Source organism: Cetorhinus maximus, chromosome 17 (assembly GCF_964194155.1).
Source record: "Cetorhinus maximus chromosome 17, sCetMax3.hap1.1, whole genome shotgun sequence".
Classification (NCBI taxonomy): Eukaryota; Metazoa; Chordata; class Chondrichthyes; order Lamniformes; family Cetorhinidae; genus Cetorhinus; species Cetorhinus maximus.
The window spans coordinates 73,898,337-73,922,290 of record NC_135895.1 but is presented as its reverse complement, the minus strand read 5'-3'; the positions used below and the strand labels follow the sequence as shown (position 1 = coordinate 73,922,290).

Genomic DNA, 23,954 nt, shown 5'->3' with positions numbered 1-23,954 from the left:
AATAAACACCTAACAATGTGGCTGCCCCTTTTTTATTCCAAAGCTCTACCCACAAAGCTTCATTCGATGCCCCCTCCAAGATATCACCTCTCCTTACTGCAGTAACTGACTCCTTAACTAATAATGCAACACCCCCTCCTCTTTCACCCTCTCCCCTGTCTGGACTGATGATTCTATATCCCGGAATGTTGAGCTGCCAATCCTGCCCCTCCCTCAACCACGTCTCAGTGATGGCTACTATATCACAATTCCACGTGTCAATCCTCACCCTTAACTCATCCGTTTTACCTGTAATACTCCTGGCATTAAAGTAGAGGCCATTCAGCCTTGCCTTACTCCCTTGAAACTTAATGCAGCTGTACTCCCTCTGACTTGATTGTTTTATTGTATTATGATGTGTCCTTATTCTGCTAACATTCTGTGTCCCCTCCCCACTACCGAATTAGTTTAAACTCCTCCCAACAGCACTAGCAAACCCGCCTGCAAGGATGTTAGTTCCGCTCTGGTTCAGATGTAGACCGTCCCGCTTGTACAGGTCCCACCTTCCTCAGAGACGGTCCCAGTGATCCAGAAATCTAAAACCCTCCCTCCTGCACCAACTCTTAAGCCACATATTCATCTGCATTATTCTCCTATTTCTGAGCTCGCTAGAACGTGGCACTGGGAGTAATCCAGAGATTACAACCCGAGAGGTCTTGCTTTTTAGTCTACTGCCCAACTCCCTGAATTCTTGATGCAAGACCTCATCCTTCTTTCTACCTATGTCATTGGTAACAACATGTACCATGACCTCTGCCTAATCACCCTCCCCGTTCAGGATGCCCTGCAGCCGTTCAGTGGCAGCCTGGACCCTGGCACCAGGGAGGCAACACACCATCCTGGAGTCAGGTTGACGGCCACAGTAGCGCCTATCTGTTCCCCTGACTATAGAGTCCCCTATTACTATTGCTCTTCCTCCCCTCCTGTACAGACAGGCTGCTTGTGGTGCCAGAAGCTTGGCTGTCTCTGCACTCCCTGGAGGAACCAGTGCCCTCATTAGCCTCCAAAATGGAATACCGATTTCCCAGGGAACTCCTGAACTACCTGTCTGTTTCTCTTGGACTGCCTGGTGGTCACCCATTCCTTTCCTTCCTCAAGTCCCTTCAGCTGCGGTGTGACCATCTCTCTAAACGTGCTTTCCACGATGCTCTCAGACTCGCGGATGCTCCACAATGTCTCCAGCTGCTGTTCCCGCTCTGAAACCTGAGCTTCCAGGAGCTGCAGCTGGACATACTTCCTGTACACATGCTGGTCCTGGGCACTGGAAATGTCCCCAGCTTCCCATATGGAGCATGAGGAGCACACCACGGCTTTGAGCTCTCTTGCCATGACATGTCCCTTTAAATTAAACCTTTTAAATCAATTACTCTTGGGCCCTTCTTTCCTCATCCTCATTACTACAGAATAGACAAACTATAAACCACAAGAAGACCTTAAACTATAAGCGATAAAAGTAGTAAATACTTACCCGACCTTCCCACTGTGCACCAAATTGCCAATACCCACACTCACTCTGGCTGTGTCTCACTCAGGATGGGGTCTCTCCCCTGTTCGTGTTCCTTCTCTTAATATTCTGCCTACCACTTCCCTTTTAACAGCTGCACTTGTTTGCCTATTTTCATTCTTACAAGATGGCCATAAGTTTCCATGTTTTTAAACTGATTACTTAGATTATATCGGAATTTTTCAAAGTAAGTTATACTGCAATTCAACAACCATTGAGCTTCAGATGTGTTCCTTGAATTAAATACCATTATTCTTAATAAGACAGCACCCACTTAGTGTCTTTTTTTTCACCCTTCTGCCGGTGGGAAAATGATGTAAACCCGCCTCTGGCTGCTAAAAGGGACACTTGCACGTTTAACACTCAAACACTGATTGGAAGCGATGTTTCTGGAGATGGATATGTAACCGACACTCAGCCACTTCCACTGAAGGTGTGGAGTGTGCTGACTGGGAGGGAAGTGAGACTTACAGGATGGCTCAGTGACCCAGCGAGAGGGTCCACAGCTTCTCAGATGTGACTCTGGAGATCCTGGTGGAGGAGGTCCTGAGGAGGAGGGATGTCCCTCAGCCACAGGGAGTGGGGAAGGAGGTTACAGAGGCAGCTCATGCAGTGAATATGGAGGGAGATCACCCTGGAGGCGACAGCCAGGAGCACTGTCCCCAGGACATGGATACAGTAACGCAAGAAATTTAATGACCTTATACAAGTGGTCAGAATAGTACCTAGCATCAAAGGCTACACCGCCATTCACACAACCCATGCTACTGCATCCTTCACATGCACAACTCATAGCTCAGACACATCTACCAGCTCTTCATCCTTGACCTTCCCTTCATCATAAGGTCAGAGTGGGAATATTCATGGGTGATTGCACAGCGTTCAGTACCGTTCACAAATTGTCAGGTGATAAAGCTGAACCTGCCACAACACTCAAGAAGCTGGACACCTTCCAGGAGAAAGCAGCCCGCTTGATGAGCACCACATCCACAAACATTCACTCCCTCCACCACCGACACACAGTAGCAGCAGTGTGTACCATCTACAAGATGCACTGCAGCAACTTTTCAAAGCTCCTTAGACTGCACTCTCCAAACCCACGAACACTACCACCTAGAAGGACAAGGGCAGCAGAAAAATGGCAACACCACCACCTGGAAGTTCCCCTCCAAGTCACTCACCATCCTGTCTTGGAAATATATCGCCGTTCCTTCACTGTCGCTGGATCAAAATCCTGGATCTCCCTCCCTAACAGCACTGTGGGTGTACCTACACCACATGGACTGCAGCTGTTCAAGAAGGCAGCTCACCACCGCCTTCTCAAGGGCAACTAGGGATGGGCAATAAATGTTGGCCCAGCCAGCAAAGCCCGCATCCCACTAAGAATAAAAAGAAAATGCGAGGCATCTTGCATGCTCAATCATAGTTCATTACCAATCAGCACTCTGTCTCTTCCAGGATGAGATAGCACACAACAGGCTCAAGCAGGACCTGACCATGGGGAGGAGGGGCACGTCAGTATGAGGTCACTCCCCTTGAAGAGGCAGTGCTGGTGGTGAGCGGGAGGGCAGTGGGAGACACTGTGAATGCAGGGAGAGCAGCTGGGGGGCATCTCACCGGGAGGTATGTGAGCATTCCAGCTTCCTCACAGAGACACAAATATTCCCAATCCCAAATCCCCCAAACCCATCCTCACTCCCAACTCCATATGGTCTCATCACACACACCCTCCTGTAGAGGTCACACAGACTGTACCCGAACCCTCCCAACGTTATCATTGCAGGTTCCAGGAGCAAGATCCACCTCACCCCCTCCCCCATAGAGGAATAGGAAGAACCACCTCACCACCTCCCTCCTGGAGGAATAGGAAGATCCACCTCACACCCTCCCTGATAGAGGAATAGGAAGATCCACCTCTCCTCCCCCATAGAGGAATAGGAAGATCCACCTCACCCCCTCCCCCATAGAGGAATAGGAAGATCCACCTCACACCCTCCCTGATAGAGGAATAGGAAGATCCACCTCACCCCGTCCCTCATAGAGAAATAGGAAGATCCACCTCACACCCCACTCCCCCATAGAGGAACAGGAAGATCCACCTCACACCCTCCCTGATAGAGGAATAGGAAGATCCACCTCTCCTCCCCCATAGAGGAATAGGAAGATCCACCTCAGCCCCCTCCCTCATAGAGGAATAGGAAGATCCACCTCAGCCCCCTCCCTCATAGAGGAATAGGAAGATCCACCTCACCCCCCCCCTCCCCCATAGAGGAATAGGAAGATCCACCTCACCCCCTCCCCCATAGAGGAACAGGAAGATCCACCTCTCCTCCCTCCCTTGGGGAGAGGGAATCATCGTTGCCACCTCGCCACTTTCCTGCCTGTTGAAGGACCTTTCTCGCCAGCGCAGGAGCTACTGTTCATTCAAGAACGGAGAGCTTCCTGGAGCAGAGAGATGGGGGAACCCCACACTCTTCTGGCTGTTGTCTGGATGTGCACCCATCTCTCATCATCACCTTCTGAGGGAGTTGCACAACAACTAGGATTGTCAACTTTGGTTCGAGTCTGGTCATTGGCATCCCTTGTCCCCTACAGCCCCAGGTCAGGTAAAACCATTTTGTTAAAATTGAGTGATGGGGTGTGGGCATAGCTGCAGCATATACTGTCCGTCCCTAATTGCCAGTGAATTGAATGCCATGCTAGGCCATTTTAGAGGGCAGTTCAGAGTGAACAACACTGCTGTGGATCTGGGTTCCAGATCGAGAAGACAGATGTCCTAAAGGACATTGGTGAATGAGATGTTTTTGTTTCAACAACAATCAACATTTGTCACAGTCACCATAACTGAGACTAGCTTTCAATTCTGGATTTATTAATAGAATTTAAATTTCGCCGGCTGCTGTGAGGGGATTTGATGTCCCTAGGGCATTATCCTGGGCCCCTGGATTACTAGTCCAGTGACATTACCACGACACCACAATCTCCCCTGATTTTATTATCCTTCCTCAATATTTTAAGAACCAGTTAATCAAACACACTGATGTTTCTAACAGTCCTTTGATTTCTTTCTCCTTGTTTTTTGCTTGTGGCAGTGCCCAGGATATTAATCTGTAATTCCAGGACACTTCAGGGCAATTCAGGAGAGTTGGCAATTTAACAGGAACTGACATGACTTACGGATTGGTGGTACTGAAAAGGAACATGGAGCTGTAGGGTATAATCGTCCTGGACTTTTTCTCCTCGTCCTTCACTGAACTGCAACTGCTGCACTTACTCACATTGTTTCCTGGAAAACAAACACAAAGAACAAATTAAGATGGAACAATTGTACCTGGCTTCAGAAATAGCTCAGTCCGTTTACACAGGGAAGCTTCAGGAGGTGCTGGGTTCTGTCCCTACTCCCTATGGATCTCATTTGGGATAGAGAGGGGACACTGGTCATGAGTCCCTGTCGGAGTGGGAGTGGGGTCCATGGAACTGTACCCCAGTGAGAGTCAGCACCTTCAGGAGAGGAGGGGGAGAGGGGTCCATGGAACTGTACCCCAGTGACAGTCAGCACCTTCAGGAAGGGAAAGGAGTGGGATCCATGGAACTGTACCCCAGTGAGAGTCAGCACCTTCAGGCGAGGAGGGGATTGGGGTCCTTGGAACTGTACCCCAGTGAGAGTCAGCACCTTCAGGAGAGGAGGGGAGTGGGATCCATGGAACTGTACCCCGGTGAGAGTCAGCACCGTCAGGAGAGGAGGGGAGTGGGATCCATGGAACTGTACCCCAGTGAACGTCAGCACCTTCAGGAGAGGAGGGGATTGGGGTCCTTGGAACTGTACCCCAGTGAGAGTCAGCACCTTCAGGAGAGGAGGGGAGTGGGATCCATGGAACTGTACCCCAGTGAGAGTCAGCACCTTCAGGCGAGGAGGAGAGTGGGATCCATGGAACTGTACCCCAGTGAGAGTCAGCACCTTCAGGCGAGGAGGAGAGTGGGATCCCTGCCATAATGATAACCAAATGCCTGCAGATACTTGGGTTGTACTGGATCGCCTCTCACATACTGATGATGGTCAACCAAGGTCAGGTAACATGTGGTCAGAAATTTGCCAATATGATGGATTAAATGATGTGCCCACTGCAGCCAAATGTGAGAGTTTGAGTTTTGTTCTTTCAGCCTGAGATGTGACATTGGCGATGAGGGTAAACATGGAGATATTCAGGATTGGATCATGGCGTTTGCTGGAGTCGATATGCCTGCAGTCCGGAGAAACGAGCTGTTTAATCTGGCGGCTGGGCCGGAGCCATCAGTGTGAAATGTGAAAGGTGGCTGGGGGAGTTTGAAGTGTTCGCTGACAGTCAGGGTCTGTTTTGGAAGGGGCGGCACTAGCGCAGAAAGCACCCTGACAGGCCTTATTGTTGTTCAATGCGGGTGCTTCGATGAGGGTGACTTTCAAGATAAAAGCAAAACACTGCGGATGCTGGAAATCTGAAACAAAAACAGAAAATGCTGGAAAAACTCAGCAGGTCTGGCAGCATCTGTGGAGAGAGAAACAGAGTTTCAGAGACTTTCAAGACGTTGCCTGACATGGGAGAAAAGATGGATTCTGAACCTGCAGTGAATGCTTTGAAGGACCATTATGTTGTGATGCTAAATGGCACATTCCAAAGGCACACTTTCTATCAGGTGAGACAGAAAGAGGGGTAAACTGTTGCCCAATTTGTGACTAGTTGGAGGCAGGCGTTGGACAAGTGGAGGTGTAAGCTGCTGGGAAGAGGAGGTGACTTAATGTTGGATGACGCGTTGGAAATAGCAGCTGCACTGGGAGCAGTGGGTGGGCAATGTCACAACATGAAACTAAGTACCACCTCTGCCACTGGCATGGCAAAGTGAACCGAGTGGGAGAACAGAATCCAGGTACGTGTAAATGTAAACTGCAAAAGGTCTGAGGGCGAGCATTTCAATTGTGGAAATTTGGGGCTCTATGGAAAAGATGTCTGTGGCCCTGCCAAGGGAAAGATATGCAGAAAAAATGGGGGAAAAGACCAGTTTGTCAAGAAGTGCAGAAGCAAAGCTGAGCAAGAGGGTAGCCTGGCAACCCACATAAAGGAAAGAGGTGAAAGCAGCATAACTGTGAGAAGAGCTGAAGAAAATGCAGAAAGAGAGGACACAAATAGCAATCGTGGATATGTTTTCTGTCAACGGGAACAACCACACAAGAGTTCCAGTGATTGTCGGTGGTGTTGAAGTGAGCATTTCTGTAGATTCAGGCAGTGACGGTGATGTCATCGACAGAGCGCTGGGGGAAGGGCACTGAAGACAAAGAGAATCAAGTGCACACCTCAAAAATGTGTCAAAAGCTCTATCTTTACATATCAAAAACCCCACTTCAGACTGTTGGATGCTTCACTGTGGCTGTGAGAGCTGGGGATCAGAACATAGAGGCTGAGTTTGTAATGATTCTGAGCGGAGGAACGGCCCAAGCCTCGACGGGGCTTGAGGTTGGATTGAAAGTGAACTCTGGTATTTAAACTAGCGTGGCAGGGGGATGGGATCCCAGGAGTAGGATCAGATAGGTCAGATTCAGATCAGAAAAATGGAGGTAGAACATTAGCTAGGGACATTGTGATAGACATGGAGCTACAGGAGAAGCAAAGTGTCCAGCAAGGGAAATTGACGGGGTTAAACTGTTTATACTTCAATGCAAGGAGTATTACAAACAAAGGTAGATGAGTTAAGGGCACAGGTAGACACATGGCAGCAGGATGTTATTGCTATAACGAAGACCTGGCTAAAGGAGGGACAAAACTGGCAGCTTAATATCCCTGGTTATAGAGTCTTCAGACACGATAGAGTAGGAGGCAAAAAAGGAGGGGGGATAGCACTAATGGTTAAAGAATCAATTCCAGTTGTGGGAAGGGATGATATACTAAATGGGTCAACAAACGAGGCTTTATGGATTGAGCTTAGAAATAAAAAAGGAGCTGTCACACTACTGGGAGTATACTACAGACTCCCAAATAATGAAACGAAGATAGAAGAACAAATATGACTAGTGGAGTTCCGCAGAGGTCAGTGTTGGGACCATAACTTTTCACTTTATACATTAATGATCTAGATGAAGGAACTGAGGGCATCCTGGCTAAGTTTGCAGATGATACAAAGATAGGTGGAGGGACAGGTAGTATTGAGGAGGCGGGGAGGCTGCAGAAGGATTTGGACAGGTTAGGAGAATGGGCAAAGAAGTGGCAGATGGAATACGACGTGGGGAAGTGTGAGGTCATGCACTTTGGTAGGAAGAATAGAGGCATAGGCTATTTTCTAAATGGAGAGAGAATTCAGAAATTCTGGATTTGGGACTTGGAAGTTCTAGTCCAGGATTCTCTTAAGGTTAACTGGCAGGTTGAGTCGGTAGTTAGAAAGGCAAATGCAATGTTGGCACTTATTTCAAGAGGACTAGAATATAAAAGCAGGGATGTGCTGCTGAAGCTTTATAAGGCTCTGGACAGACCACATTTAGAATATTGAGCAAGTTTGGGCCCCGTATCTCAGGAAGGATGTTCTGGCCCTGGAGAGAGTCCAGAGGAGGTTCACGAGAACGATCCCAGGAATGAAAGGCTTAACGTATGAGGAACGTTTGAGGACTCTGGGTCTGTACTCGATGGAGTTTAGAAGGATGAGGGGGGATCTGATTGAAACTTACAGAATACTGAAAGGCCTGGATAGAGTGGATGTGGGGAAGATGTTTCCATTAGTAGGAGAGACTAGGACCCAAGGGCACAGCCTCAGAGTAAAGGGGAGACCTTTTAGAACAGAGATGAGGAGAAACTTCTTTAGCCAGAGAGTGGTGAATCTCGGGAATTCATTGCCACAGAAGGCTGTGGAGGCCAGGTCATTGAGTGTATTTAAGACCGAGATAGATAGGTTCTTGATTGGTAAGGGGATCAAAAGTTACGGGGAGAAGGCTGAGAAACTTATCAGCCATGATTGAATAGTGGAGCAGACTCGATGGGCCGAATGGCCTAATTTCTGCTCCTATGTCTTATGGTCTTATGTAGGCAAATTTCTGCTTGTAAGAACAAGAGGGCAATAATAGTAGGAGACTTCAACTATCCTAATATCAACTGCGATTCAAACAATATAAGGGGCACTGAGGGAGAAAAATTCATGCAGCGTGTCCAGGAAAATTTTTTCAACCAATTAGTGACAAACCCAACGAGAGGAGATGCAAATTTAGACCTAGTCTTGGGGAATGAAGAAGAGCAAGTGAGTGAAGTGACAGTTGGCGACCATATCGGGGACAGTGATCACAATTCAGTTAGATTTAGCATTACCATGGAAAAGGACAGAGATAAGGCAGGAGTAAAAGTTGAATGGAAGGCGAATTTTGCAGAAATGAGAAGGGACTTGGCTGAGGTGGATTGGACAGCACTGCTGGAGGATAAAACAGTGGAAAACCAGTGGGAAGCACTAAAAAGCGAGATCCTAATTGTACAAAGTAGACATGTCCCCTACAAAAATAAGAGTGGTACTGCCAAATCTAGACCTCCCTGGTTGTCTAGAGGAATACAGGGGAAGATCAAACAGAAAACGAAAGCGTACGATAGGCACAAGGAACTTAGCACTGCAGACAGCCTAGACAAATATAGGAAGTGCAGGGTTGAAGTAAAAAAGGAAATAAGGAAATCAAAGAAATAGCATGAAAAAAGATTAGCAAGTAAAGTTAAAGATAACCCAAAGATGTTTTACCAATACATTAATGCTAAAAGGTTAGTTAAAGAAAAAGTGGGACCTAACAGAGATGAAGACGGAAACTTGTGTGTAGATGCAGAGGCTGTGGGAAGGGTTTTGAATGAATATTTTGTCTCTGTGTTTACAAAGGAAAGGGAGGATGTAGATATAGTAGTCCAGGAGGAACCCTGCGAGATATTGGACAGGGTAGTCATGAAGAGAGAGGAAATACTTCAAGGGTTGAAATCCTTGAAAATTGATAAGTCACCAGGGCCAGATGGATTGTTTCGAGGCTGCTGAAGGAAGTCAGGGAGGAGATAGCAGATGCTCTGAGGATGATTTTCCAATCTTCACTAGATACAGAGGAGGTACCGGAGGACTGGAGAAATGAAAACATAGTTCCATTGTTTTAAAAGGGATCAAAGGAAATGCCAAACAATTATGGGCCAGTTAGTCTTACATTGGTGCTGAGCAAATTAGTAGAATCAATCCTGAGAGATAGGATTAACTGTCATGTGGAAAGGCATGGACTAGTCAGGGATGGTCAGCATGGATTTGTTAAAGGAAGGTCTTGCCTCACAAATCTGATTGAATTCTTTGAGGAAGTGACAAGAAGGGTTGATGAAGGTAGTGCAGTGGATGTTGTGTACATGGATTTTAACAAAACCTTTGACAAGGTCCCACATGGCAGATTGGTCAGGAAAGTAAAAGCCCATGGGATTCAGGGTAATGTGGCAAACTGGATAAAAGGTTGGCTTTGTAACAGGAAACAAAGGGTAATGGTCGATGGATGCCCTTGCGAATGGAAAGTTGTCTCAAGTGGTGTTCCACAGGGCTTGGTGTTGGGACCCTTGTGGTTTTTGTTATACATTAACGATTTGGACTTGAACGTGGGGGGCACAATTGGGAAATTTGCAGATGACACAAAGATTGGCCGAGCAGTGGATAGTGTAGAGGATAGCCATAGTCTCCAAAACGATAGAGATGGGTTGGTGGAGTGGGCGGTAAAGTGGCAGATGGATTTTAACATAGAGAAGTGTGAGGTCATACATTTAGGGAGGTCAAACAGTTACTGGGATTACACAATAAATGGGAATATACCAAGACGGGTAGATGAAGTGAGAGATCTTGGCGTACAAGTACACAGGTCCCTGAAGGCAGCAGTTCAACTAGACAAGGTTGCAAAGAAGGCATATGGAATGCTCTCCTTTATTGGCAGAGGTATAGAATATAAAAGTAAGGATATAATGTTGGAATTGTATAAAACACTGGTGAGGCCACAACTGGAGCATTGTGTGCAGTTCAGGTCTCCACATTGCAGGAAGGACTTAATAGCTCTGGAGAGAGTGCAGAGGAGGTTTACAAAAATGTTTCCAGGGCTAGAAAAGGGTAGCTACAAGGAGAGATTGGATAGGTTGGGGTTATTTTCCTTAGAACAAAGAAGGCTGAGAGGTGACTTGATTGAGGTGTACAAAATTATGGGGGGAATAGATGGAGTGGACAGGATAAAATTGTTTCCCTTGGTGGAGAATTCTAGAACCAGGGGACATAGATTCAAGATAAGTGACAGAAGGTGTACATAAGGGACATGAGGAAGAACTTTTTTACGCAGAGGGTAGTGAGTGTCTGGAATTTGCTGCCCAAGTTGGTGGTTGAGGCAGAAACTCTAAACTCTTTTAAAAAGTACCTGGACCTGCACCTTAAGTGCTATAAGCTGCAGGGCAATGGGCTGGAAGCAGGAAGGTGGGATTAGAAAGGGCACCTGGGTGTCCTCGGGCTGGCATGGACAAGATGGGCCAAATGGCCTCCTTCTGTGCTGTAACTTTTCTATGGTTCTATGGTTCTGTGAAGTTCTATGTGAAGCATAGAGAGGAGTTTGTACCAATGTTTAAGACACATGCACAATCACTAAGGGAGATTAACCATTAATGAGAACGTGAAGCCTGTAGCTCAGCCTGTTCACAGAACATCTTTTAGTCTGAAAGGGAAAATTAAGGCAAAAAGCAAGGAACTGACTGACCAGGACCAATGCTGTGGGTGAGCCCTGTTTCGGTCATGTCACAGCCAAATGGTGACAACAGACTCTGTGTTGATATGCGACAGGTGAATGAAGTGGTCATGAGAAAATGTCAGTGTGGACAGACTCACTCTTTATTGATTCATGGGATGTGGACGTCACTGGCTGGGCAGCATTTATTGCCCACAGAATTACACAGTGCAGAAGAGGCATTTCGGCCCATCGAATCTGCACCGACACGTGAGAAACACCTGACCTACCTACCTAATCCCATTTACCAGCACTTGGCCCATAGCCTTGAATGTAATGCCGTGCCAAGTGCTCATCCAGGTGCTTTTTAAAGGATGTGTGGCAACCCGCCTCCACCACCCTCCCAGGCAGTGCATTCCAGACCATCACCACCCTCTGGGGAAAACAGTTTTTCCTCACATCCCCCCTAAACCTCCTGCTCCTCACCTTGAACTTGTGTCCCATTGTGACTGACCCTTCAACTGAGGGGAACAGCTGCTCCCTATCCACCCTGTCCATGCCCCTCATAATCCTGTACACCTCGATCAGGCCGCTCCTCAGTCTTCTCTGCTCCAACAAAAACAACCCAAGTCTATCCAACCTCTCTTCATAACTTAAATGTTTCATCCCAGGCAACATCCTGGTGAATCTCCTCTGCACCCTCTCAAGTGCAATTACATCCTTCCTATAATGTGGCGACCAGAACTGCACACAGTACTCCAGCTGTGGCCTCACCAAGGTTCTATACGATTCCAACATGACCTCCCTATTTTTGTAATCTATACCTCGATTGATAAAGGCAAGTGTCCCATATGCCTTTTTCACCACCCCACTAACATGCCCCTCCGCCTTCAGAGGTCTATGGGCACACACACCAGGGTCCCTTTGTTCCTCAGAACTTCCTAGTGTTATGCCGTTCATTGAATACTTCCTTGTCAAATTACTCCTTCCAAAGTGTATCACCTCACATTTTTCAGGGTTAAATTCCATCTGCCACTTATCTGCCCATTTGACCATCCCGTCTATATATTCCTGTATCCCAAGACACTCAACCTCACTGTTAACCACCTGGCCCATCCCTAGTTGCCCTTGAGAAGGTGGTGGTGAGCTGCCTTCCTGAACTGCTGCAGTCCATGTGGTGTAGGTACACCCACAGTGCTGTTAGGGAGGAAATTCCAGGATTTTTACCCAGCGACAGTGAAGGAACGGTGATATATTTCCATGCCAGGATGATGTGTGATGTGGAGGGGAACTTCCAGGTGGTGGTGTTCCCATATGTCTGCTGTCCTGTTCTAGATGGTAGTGGTTGTGGGTTTGGAAGGTGCTATCGAAGGAGCCTTGATGAGTCTTTCAAGAGTTGTCAGTAAGTAATTAGACTTAAAGTGAGGGTATCATCACCTGGAGCTTCATCGTGATTGAAGGAAGATGATAGCTTTTGTTACTCATTGTGGACAGAGATTGCTGTCGGGCACCAGAGAATAACCAACACAGAATCCATAAGGTAATACAAGGGATCCCAGGAGCAGCCAATATCTTAGATGACATCGTTTTTCATGGAGTTAATGGAGAGGAACATAATGAGAAACTGAGATTAGTATTGGCTGGATTTCAGCCAGCAGGATTTACGGTAAATGTAGACAACTGCCTGCTGGGCGTGACAGAGCTAACGGTCTTGGGGGGATAAACTGACGAGCTGCAGAATCAATCCTGCCAAAGACAAGAGAGAAGCAATCGCAGATTCACGTGAATCACAAAATGCCATCAAAGGGAGAAGTTTTCCGGGATTTAGGAACTATTGTGCGAGGTAAATCCCAAACTTCAGTGAACTGTTAATCCGGAGGAAGTTGACCAGGAAGAATGAACAGTTCAGAGTTTATGAAGAAAAGGAAGCTGCCCTCAAAGCTTTGAGAGACGGCTTGACAAGAGTTCGAACTCTGAAATATTATGATTCAAATACACCGATGAAAGTGATGGCAGATGCTAATCCAGTCGGATTAGGAGCAGTGCGAGTGTAAATACATGCTGGAGGCCTAAGAATCATTGCCTGTGTGAGCAGCTCTCTGAATGTGGAAGGACATATCCTCAGATGGAGAAATAAACCCAGGGGTTGGTGTGGGCATGTGAAAGATTCGATGCCTACTTGTTTGGGATTGAGTTTGAATTAGTGACGGGTCACAAACCATTAGAGATGATTTATTCTCCCAGATCCAAACAATGTGCCAGGATTGAGAGATGGGCTTTGAGACTCCAGCAGCACAAGAACAAAGTGGTTCATTTTGCTGGAAAGATGAACATTGCTGACCTCCACTGTCACAACTACTGAGGGAGGGTCAAACACACAGATCATCACTAGAGGAGAAAGCTGAGTCATTCGTGCAGTTTATGCCATACCCAGAGCAATGACAACTAGAGAAATCGAGAGAGAGTCAGACAAAGATCCAGAATTGGATGACATCAAACACAGAATCCAGGCTGGAAACTGGGAGAATTGCCCATTCCAGGCATACATCGCTCTGAGAGATGAACTGTGCAGGAAGGGGGAGTGGGGGAAGTGTGTTTTCAGAGGCAGCAGGCTTGTGGTGCCACAAAAGCTTAGGCCTAGACCGGTGATGCTAGCTCATGAGGGTCACTTGGACATGGTGGGTACTAAGCAAAACTTACGAACCAGAGTATGGTGGCCAGGGCTGGAGAAAGATGTGGAGCAGTTTGTCAAAAACATGTCATGGATGTCAACTTGTCATCAGGCCCAATCCCTCAGAACCAGCATGCAGTGCACTGTTACTGACTGGACCATGGGAAGATGTAGCAGTTGACCTCTTAGGCCCAATTCCATCAGGAGAGACCATACTAGTGGTGATTGACGACTGCAGCCGTTACTATGAGTACATTGTGATGAAGTCTACAACAGTGGAGAAAATGGTGTCTGCAGTCACTGAAATATTTGCAAGGTCACTGGGCATAATTTTCACCTCAGCAGGCGCGCGCTCAACCCGCTCGAGCGCGAAATGATGCTCGGTGACATCGGGCGAGTGTCCCAATTTCAACGTGCAGTCGCGCGATAATTTGGTCAGCGGGCGCACATAGGAATCGGCAGCGCGCCCACCGACAATTAAAACGCCTGTTAAGGCCATTAAAGTATCAATTAAATTAAAATTTTCACTGCCCATCCAACCTTATGGTGGCCTTTGCATTTTTTTGGAAACCTCATCCACGAGCGGGATGAGATCTCCAATATCAAATAAAAATAAAATAAATTTTTAAAACTTTAATTTATAACATTTACCCACTCATGTGACAGAGTCACATGAGGGGACATGTTTTATAACATTTTTTAATTCTTTATTTCTAATTTTTAAAACGTCATCTTCCTGAGGCAGCTCTGTCCCTCAGCGAGATTTTCAAGTGCTAGCTTGCGTGCATGCGCAAAGTTCCCCGCTTGCCCTTCTCTCCCGCCCGCACAGGCAGCGCTGAGTGCTGCCACTTGCATTCCACACTGGGAAGGCTTTAATTGGCCCGCTGGCGCAAAATCGCAGTCCGGCCCTGGTCGCGGGCGGCCGCCCCCGCCAAACCCGCCCGACAAGGGCAAAATTCTGCCAACTCCTGTATTCAGACAATGGGCCACAATTCATTTCATGGACCTTTGCAGATTGCAATTCACAGGCATTCACCATCACAGGGTGATCCCTAAATCACTCAATCCCCACAAGCAAATGGGGAAGCCGAACAACAAAACCAATCCTTATAGAAATGGGTGAGGATTGTTCAGGCTGAGGGCAGATTGGAACAAGGTGTTGCTTTGTGTGTGGCCATGTATAGAGCAACTCCACACGCCACGATCGGAAAGAGTCCAGCTGAGCTGCTATTTGGACACAAAATACACAACCAGATGCCAGAACCGAGGGACATCAGTGTTGATCAGAAGTTTCGAGATCATGAGAAAAATGGATGCTGCAAAGTTTTATACAGAGCACAGGAGCGGAACTAGACAGCCTGATGTGATGCCAGGTGATGAAATGCTGTTGAGACAGGACAGCCCGAATAACATGGATGCACCATTTTACCCCAAGCAGTACACTGTCATCACCAAGAAGGGAAACAGTGTGACTGTGCAGTCACTAGAAGGAGTTCTGTATGACAGAAATTCTTCGTGTGCCTAAGGTGACAGTCAGCAGCAGATGAATCAGATGTAGGGGCTGAGTCAAAGCTGACATCCAGCAATCCACGAGTCCAAGCCAGCGAGGCTGATGGCAGGCAGGCAGCTTGCTATCCAGAGGAATGTACATCGGTTCTAGAGGGGATGATGACATTTTTGAACCCTGATGTGATGACCAGAGATCCTGAGACAGCAGGCAGACCACGGCGTGAGAGGAGGCCAGCAAAGCGATATGAAGTTTCATGTGATTTAGCGACAGAATGTGAAATTGGAAATCAGTTTGGAGCAACAATTATTGATTTAAAACAATGCAATTTTAAGCTGAAACCTTTGACACAAGGCAGGTATCTAGATGTGAAGTTTTATGTATTGTGACTATGTTCAAAATAAAAATGGTGCAGGCCAAACACTGTCCTTGTGATTTTGAAGTTCCCATTTGCGATGTTAGCACAGGAGAAGTACAGGAGAAAGCAATTGGAGTGGATCATTGCAGAGCATCGAGTTACAAAGCGATGATTATCCCAAAGAATGCCACAGTTAAAGAGTGAAAGGGAAGTCAGAAGTTCAGTTTATGCTATTTGAAGAAACAGAGAAACAACAGTTCCAGAAAGTGAAACACTGAACAAAAGACTGAAACTACATTGGGCTGTGATACACTGAACTTACTGACATTGGTAATTGTTGAAATTTAGTCACTCAGTGAATGTTGTGAAGGACGTTTGATAAAATGTTGGATTTTAGGAATTCAGGTCATAGTTTAGGTCATAGTTTAGAAAGTTGTCATCTAGGGTAATGACGCAAAAAAAACACAAACAAAACGAAGGTGACATAAATTTCATTTGGTAAAGGAGAGATGTTATAATGCTTACCAAATGCGTTGGGAGAACTGCGTTGTACTGCATTGCATGCTGCTTACTAATGAAGGTTAACCAAGGTTAGTTGGCACGTTGTTGGAAGTTAACCAACAAGGCAGATGAAACGACGTGACTCCTGCCACTAACTCTGTAACTCCAGGTGGTGTTCTTTCAGCCTGAGATATAACATAACCCAGTGAGAGTTAGCAGCTTCAGGTTGATAACAAGGGCAGTCACTTTCACTTCACCTCGAGTTCAGCTACTTGGTTGAAGTTTGGACCAAGACTGGAATGAGGTCAGGAGCTGAGTGGCCCTGGCGGAACCCAAACTGAGTGTCAGTGAGCAGGTTATTGCTGAGTAAATACTGCTTGATAGCACTGCTGATGACGCCTTCCATCACTTTGTTGATGATTGAGAGCAGACTGATGGGATGTTTGAATTTGTTCAGCTTTCCACGGACAGGACTTGCTGGGGCAATTTCCCACATTGTTGGTAAGATGTCAGTATTGTAGCTGTACTGGAACAACCTGGCTAGGGATGTGGCTGAAGACTGGCATCTGTGATGCTGGGGACCTCCGGAGGAGGTCGCGATGGATCATCCACTCGGCACTTCTGGCTGAAGATGGTTGCAAATGCTTCAGCCTTATCTTTCGCACTGACGTGCTGGGCTCCTCCATCATTGAGGATGGGGATTTTCTGGTGCCTCCTCCTCTAGTGAGTTGTTAAATTGTTCACCACCATTTGTGACTGCATGTGGCAGGTCTGCAGAGCTTAGATTTGATCTGTTGGTTGTGGGAGCGCTTAGCTCTGTCTATCACTTGCTGCTTATGCTGTTTGGCACGCAAGTAGCCCTGTGTTATAGCTTCACCAGGTTGGCACCTCATTTTTAGGTATACCTGGTTCTGCTCCTGGCATGCCCTCCTGCACTCTCCATTGAACCAGGGTTGATCCCCTGGCTTGGTGGTAATGATAGAGTGAGGGATATGTCGGGCCATGGGTTATGGATTGAGAGGTTACAGATTAATGCAATTCTGCTGCTAACACAGGACTACTTGCGTGCCAAACAGTGATAGACAGAGTTAAGTGATCCCACAACCAACGGATCAGATCTAAGCTCTGCAGTCCTGCCACATCCAGTTAAACAACTCACTGGAGGAAGAGTCTCTACAAATATCCCCATCCTCAATGATGGAGGAGCCCAGCACATCTGTGCAAAAGATAAGGCTGAAATATTCGCAACAATTTTCAGCCAGGAGTGTTAAGTGGATGATCCATCTCGGCCTCCTCTGGAGGTCCCCAGCATCACAGATGCCAGTCTTCAGTTAATTTCATTCAGTTCACGTGATATCAAGAAACGGCTGAAGGCACTGGATACTGCAAAGGCTATGGGCCCTGACAATATTCCAGCAATAGTACTGTAGACTTGTGCTCCAGAACTTGCTGCGCCCCTAGCCAAGCTGTTCCAGTACAGCTCCAACACTGGCACCTACATGGCCATGTGAAAAATTGCCCAGGTATGTGCTGTACACAAAAAGCAGGACAAATCCAACTCAATCATCAGTAAAGTAGTGGAAGGGGTCATCAACAGTGCTATCAAGTGCCACTAGCTTAGCAATAACCTGCTCATTGATGCCCAGTCTGTGTTCTGCCAGGGCCACTCAGCTCCTGACCTCATTACAGCCTTGGTTCAAACATGGTCAAAAGAGCTGAACTCATGAGGTGAAGTGAGAGTGACTGCCCTTGACATCAAGGCAGCATTTGACAGAGTGTGGAATCAAGGAGCCCTAGCAAAACTGGAATCAATGGGAATCAGGGGGAAAACTCTCTGCTGGTTGGAGTCATACTTAGCATAAAGGAAGATGGTTGTGGTTGTTGGAGGTCAGTCATCTCAGCTCCAGGACATCGCTGCAGGAGTTCCTCAGAGTAGTGTCCTCGGCCCAAACATCTTCAGCTGCTTCATCAATGACCTTCCTTCCATCATAAGGTCAGAAGTGGGGATGTTCACTGATGATTGCACAATGTTCAGCACCATTTGCGTATCCTCAGATACTGAAGCAGTCCATGTCCAAATGCAGCAAGACCTGGACAATATCCAGGCTTGGGCTGACAAGTGGCAAGTAACATTCACACCACACAAGTGCCAGGTACTGGCCATCTCCAACAAGAGAGAATCTAACCATCGCCCCTTGACATTCAATAGCATTACAATCACTGAACCCCCCACTATCAACATCCTGGGGGTTACCATTGACCAGAAACTGAACTGGACTTAGCCATATAAATACTGTAGATACAAGAGTAGGTCAGAGATTAGGAATCCTGTGGCGAGTAACTCACCTCCTGACTCCCCAAAGCCTGTCCACCATCTACAAGGCACAAGTCAAGATAAAATACTCCCTACTTTCCTGGAAGAGTGCAGCTCCAACAACACTCAAGAAGCTTGACACCAACCAGGACAAAGCATCCCGCTTGATTGGCACCCCATCCACAAACATTCACTCCCTCCACCACCGACACAGAGTAGCAGCGGCGTGTATTGTCTACAAGATGCACTGCAGGAATTAACTAAGGCTGCTTAGACAGCACCTTCTGAACCCACAACCAATACCATCTAGAAGGACAAAGGCAGCAGGCACATGGGAACACCACCACCTGGAAGTTCCCCTCCAAGCCACTCACCATCCTGACTTGGAAATATATTATGGTTCCTTCACTGTCGCTGGGTCAAAATCCTGAAACTCTCTCCTTAACAGCACTGTGGATGTACCTACACCACATGGACTGCAGCGGTTCAAGAAGGCAGCTCACCACCACCTTCTCAAGGGCAATTAGGGATGGGCAATAAATGCTGTACTAGCCAGTGACACCCACAACCCACGAATGAATAATGAAAAAAACTAGGCAGTGAGACATCAGGAACTGCACACTGATATAAATCGAGAGACTGGGACTACACAGTGTGACTTTGGACACTCCGCAGTGAGGCACTGTGAATGAGCTGGTGAAATACTGAGAATGCAATGAAATATTGGAAACTTGTTATGAAATAAAGGTACTTTAAGTAAGTTTAACTTTGATTTGTATTTTTGTATGTGTGTGTTAAGAAAGGTCAAATTGAGTTTTAAACATAGAAATGTAGAAACTAGGAGCAGGAGTAGGCCATTTGGCTATTGAGCCTGCTCTGCCACTCCATATGATCATGGCTGATCCTCTATCTCAATGCCATATTCCCACTTTCTCTCCATACCCCTTGATGCCCCTAATATTCAAAAATGTATCAATTTCTTTCTTGAATATACTCAGTGACCTGCCTCCACAGCCTCTGTGGTAGAGAATCCCATAGGTTCACCACCCTCTGAGTGAAGAAAGCTTTCCTTATCTCAATCCTAAATGGCCTGCCCCGTATCCTGAGACTGTGGCCCCTGGTTCTAGACTCCCCAACCAGGGGAAACATCCTCCCTGCACCCAGTCTCTCTAGCCCTGTTAGAATTTTATACATTTCATTCTGATCCCCTCTCATTCTTCTAAACTCCAGTGATTACAGGCCCAGTCGAACCAATCTCTCCTCATACACAGTCCTGCCATCCCTGGTATCAGCCCAGTGAACCTTCCCTGTACTCCCTCTGTGGCAAGTATATTCTTTCTTAGGTAGGGAGACCAAAACTGCACACAATACTCCAGATGTGGTCTTACCAAGGCCCTGCATAACTGCAGTAAGACATCTCTACTTCTGAACTCAAATCATCTTGCAATGAAATGCAACATATCATTTGCCTTCCTAATTGCATGCTGCACCTGCCTGTTTACTTTCATTGACTGGTGTACAAGGACACCCAGATCCCGTTGTACATCATCCACATTACCCAATATATCACCATTTAAGTAATACTCTGCCTTTGTTTTTCACACTGAAGTGTATAACTACACATTTATCCACGTTATACTGCATCTGCCATGTGTTTTCCCACACACACTTGTCTAAATCACCCTGATGCCCCCTTTGCATCCTCCTCACAACCTCGCCCAGTTTTGTGTCATCACAATATTGCATTTAGTTTCCTCATCCAAGTCATTTATATGTATCGTGAATAGCTGGGGCCCAAGCACGATCCCTGCGGTACACCACTAGTCACCGCCTACCACCCGGAAAAAGACCCATCTATTCCCACTCTGTTTCCGGTCTGACAATCAATTCTCAATCCATGCCAGTATATTACCCTCAGTCCAATGTGCTTTAATTTTGTCCATTAGCCTCTTATGTGGGACCTTCTCAAAAGCCTTCTTGAAATCCAAATACATCACATCCACTGGTTCTCCCTTATCTATTCTACAAGTTACACCCTCAAAAAATTCCAATAGATTAGTTAAGTATCAGTTTCCTTTCATAAATCCATGCTGACTTTGTATAATCCCATTAATGCTTTCCAAGTGTTCTGTTACCACGTCTTTTATAATAGACTCTAGCATTTTCCTCACTACTGATATTAGGCTAACTGGTCTGGAATCCTGTTTTTTTCTCTCCCTCCTTTTTTAAACAGTGGGGTTACATTTGCCACCCTCCAATCTGTAGGAACTGCTCCAGAGTCTATAGAATTTTGGAAGATGACCACCAATGCATGCAATATTTCCAGGGCCACTTCCTTTAGTACTCTGGGATGTAGATTATCAGGCCCTGGGGATTTTTCAACTTTAAACCACATTAATTTCTGTAGCACCATATATTTTACGAATACTGATTTTTTTCAACTCCTCCCTCTCACTAGACCCTTGGTTCCCTAACATTTCTGGGATATGATTCATGTTCTCTTTTGTAAAGACAGAACCAAAATATGTGTTCAATTCTTCTGCCGTTTTTTTGTTCCCCATCATAATTTCCCATTTCTGGCTGTAAGGGACCTACATTTGTCTTCGCTAATCTTTTTCTCTTCACATATTTATAGAAGCTTTTACAGTCAGTTTTTATGTTGCTTGCAATTTTACTCTTGTACTCCCTTTTCCCCTTGATCAATCTTTTTATCTACTTATGCTGAATTCTAAGCTGCTCCCAATCCTCAGGCTTGCTGCTTTTTCTGGCAATTTTACATGTTCCCTCTTTGGATCTAATACTGTCCCTAATTTCTTTTGTAATCCATGGTTGAGTCACCTTTCCCGGTTTATTTCTGCACCAGACAGGAATGAATAATTGTTGTAATTTATGCATATGTTCCTTAAATATTAGCCATTGCCTATCCGCTGTCAACCCTTTTAATCAGGTTCTCTAATCCACATTGCCAACTCACACTTAATACCCTCATAGTTCCCTTTATTTAGATTCAGGACCCTAGTTTCAGATTCAACTTCTTCCCTCTCCATCCTAATGAACAATTCTATCATTTTTATGGTCACTCTTCCCCAAGATTGTTAATTAATCCTTTCTCATTGCACAATACCCAGTCTAGGATAGCCTGCTCTCTAGTTGGTTCCTCAATGTATTGGTCTAAAAAAAACCATCATGTCCACACTCCAGGGGCAGAATTTTGCCCTTGATGGGCGGGTGGGCCCCACCGACTCGGCAGCGGGCGGGCAGCCGATCACCGCCCCGAAACGGTCCCCGCCACCATTTTGAGTGGGCGGACCAATTAAGGCCCGCCCAATGGGCCACCCGACGGGAATTGCTATACGCTTCCTGTGCGGGGGTGGGGGGGGGGGTTTCCCCAACTGTCAGAGTGCGCTCTTTCACACATGCGCGAGAAAGAGCACACATCTCCCTGAGACTAAGTGCTGCCTCAGGGAGAGCGCTGACAGTGTTTGTAACTTGAAAAATAAAAAAATTAACATGTCCCCCTCATGTGACAATGTCACATGAGATGGGACATGTTAATAAATATCAAATAAATTTTATTAAAGTTTTTTAAAACCATCATGAAACCTCATCCCGCCAGTGGATGAGGTTTGATGTTTTTCAGAAGCCCACTGGGGCTCCTGGCCTGCCCGCCAGCCTTAAGGTTGGACGGGCAGGGCCTTTAATTGATTTAACTACCCTGTCAATGGCCTCAATTGGCCATTGACAGGTCGACAGGCGGACAGCTGATCGCGCTGTCCTCCCGCCTTCCTGAATATTTAAATGGGGCGGGATGACGTTGGGGGTTCCGCCCGACATCATCCCGTGTCATTTTCACATCGGCAAGTGGGCCCCGCACCCTGCTCGCCGACGGAAAAATTCTGCCCCAGGAAATCCTCCTCCACAGGTTTATTGCTAGTTTGGTTTGTCCAATCAATATGTAGATTAAAGTTACCCATGATGAGTATATCATGGGTATGAGCTCTGCTGCCATGACTTCTCTTTAGATTAATCTCATTAGTTACACCCTTTAAAGAATACTAATTACATTTGGGGCCGTATTTCATTCCAAACGCCCACACTACAGTCCAAGTCCTCACTTTATTTTGTTTAAGCTAATGGAGTGCAGCAGTTTAATTAGTAGAAGAAGTAGAAGTAGAAGTAGTCACCTGACCCTACTTACCAATCAGCTGCCTCCCCCCGTGCCACGTCACTTTCTGAATTGTGATGTCCTCGTGCCGCTTTCAGCTCTGAGTCCACCTCCTGCTCTTTTTAAATCTCCGCTCCGACTCTCAGCTCCCGCTCTTTTTAAATCTCCGCTCCGACTCTCAACTCCCGCTCTTTTTAAATCTCCGCTCTAACTCTCAGCTCCCGCTCTTTTTAAATCTCCGCTCTATCTCTCAGCTCCCGCTCTTTTTAAATCTCCGCTCTATCTCTCAGCTCCCGCTCTTTTTAAATCTCCCTCTGACTCTCAGCCTCCGCTCTTTTTAAATCTCCGCTCCGACTCTCAGCCTCCGCTCTTTTTAAATCTCCGCTCCGACTCTCAGCTCCCGCTCTTTTTAAATCTCCGCTCCGACTCTCAGCTCCTGCTCTTTTTAAATCTCCGCTCCGACTCTCAGCTCCCGCTCTTTTTAAATCTCCGCTCCGACTCTCAGCTCTTTCTCTTTTTAAATCTCCGCTCCGACTCTCAGCTCTTTCTCTTTTTAAATCTCCGCTCCGACTCTCAGCTCTTTCTCTTTTTAAATCTCCGCTCCGACTCTCAGCTCTTTCTCTTTTTAAATCTCCACTCCGACTCGCAGCTCCCGCTCTTTTTAAATCTCCTCTCTGATTCTCAGCTCCCGCTCTTTTTAAATCTCCACTCTGACTCTCAGCTCCCGCTCTTTTTAAATCTCCGCTCTGACTCTCAGCTCCCGCTCTTTTTAAATCTCCGCTCTGACTCTCAGCTCTTGCTCTTTTTAACACTCCTCCAATCTCTCCTCTAGGTGTTGCTGACTGCCTGTTTCAGGGTCCTCCTCTTGCATTTTTAAAAGGTGCTTGCATTTCTAATGATGTTTTTATGACTGTGCAGCTAAGATAAACAAACAAGTGTTGAAGAATTGGGCTGTTGCCTAGCAACAGGGGTACAGAGAGGCAGATCCCTCCCATAGGCACACATAGGAGAGAAACAGTAATTTATTTTGGAAGCTGTTGGAGTTCAGCTGGTTTTGAACATAGTTGTCAGGGAACAAACCTGGAAGGGACAGATAGCCAGTCCCAAGCTAAAATTGATTGAAAGTAGCTGTCAGGAGAGACTGGAGCAAAGGGAACAGGTAGCCAGCACCAAGCTGAAGAAAAGCCCCCAG

General features: G+C 46.5%; 1 protein-coding gene across 1 annotated transcript in view; it reads right to left on the bottom strand.

The window, feature by feature from the left end:
• LOC144692683 (putative voltage-dependent R-type calcium channel subunit alpha-1E) overlaps positions 1–23,954 on the bottom strand; it is a 902,642-nt gene that overhangs the window by 102,633 nt on the left and 776,055 nt on the right. Inside the window, 2 exon segments of the mRNA XM_078561778.1 lie at positions 4,721–4,829; positions 6,394–6,533. Coding sequence (XP_078417904.1) covers positions 4,721–4,829; positions 6,394–6,533 — 249 coding nt within the window.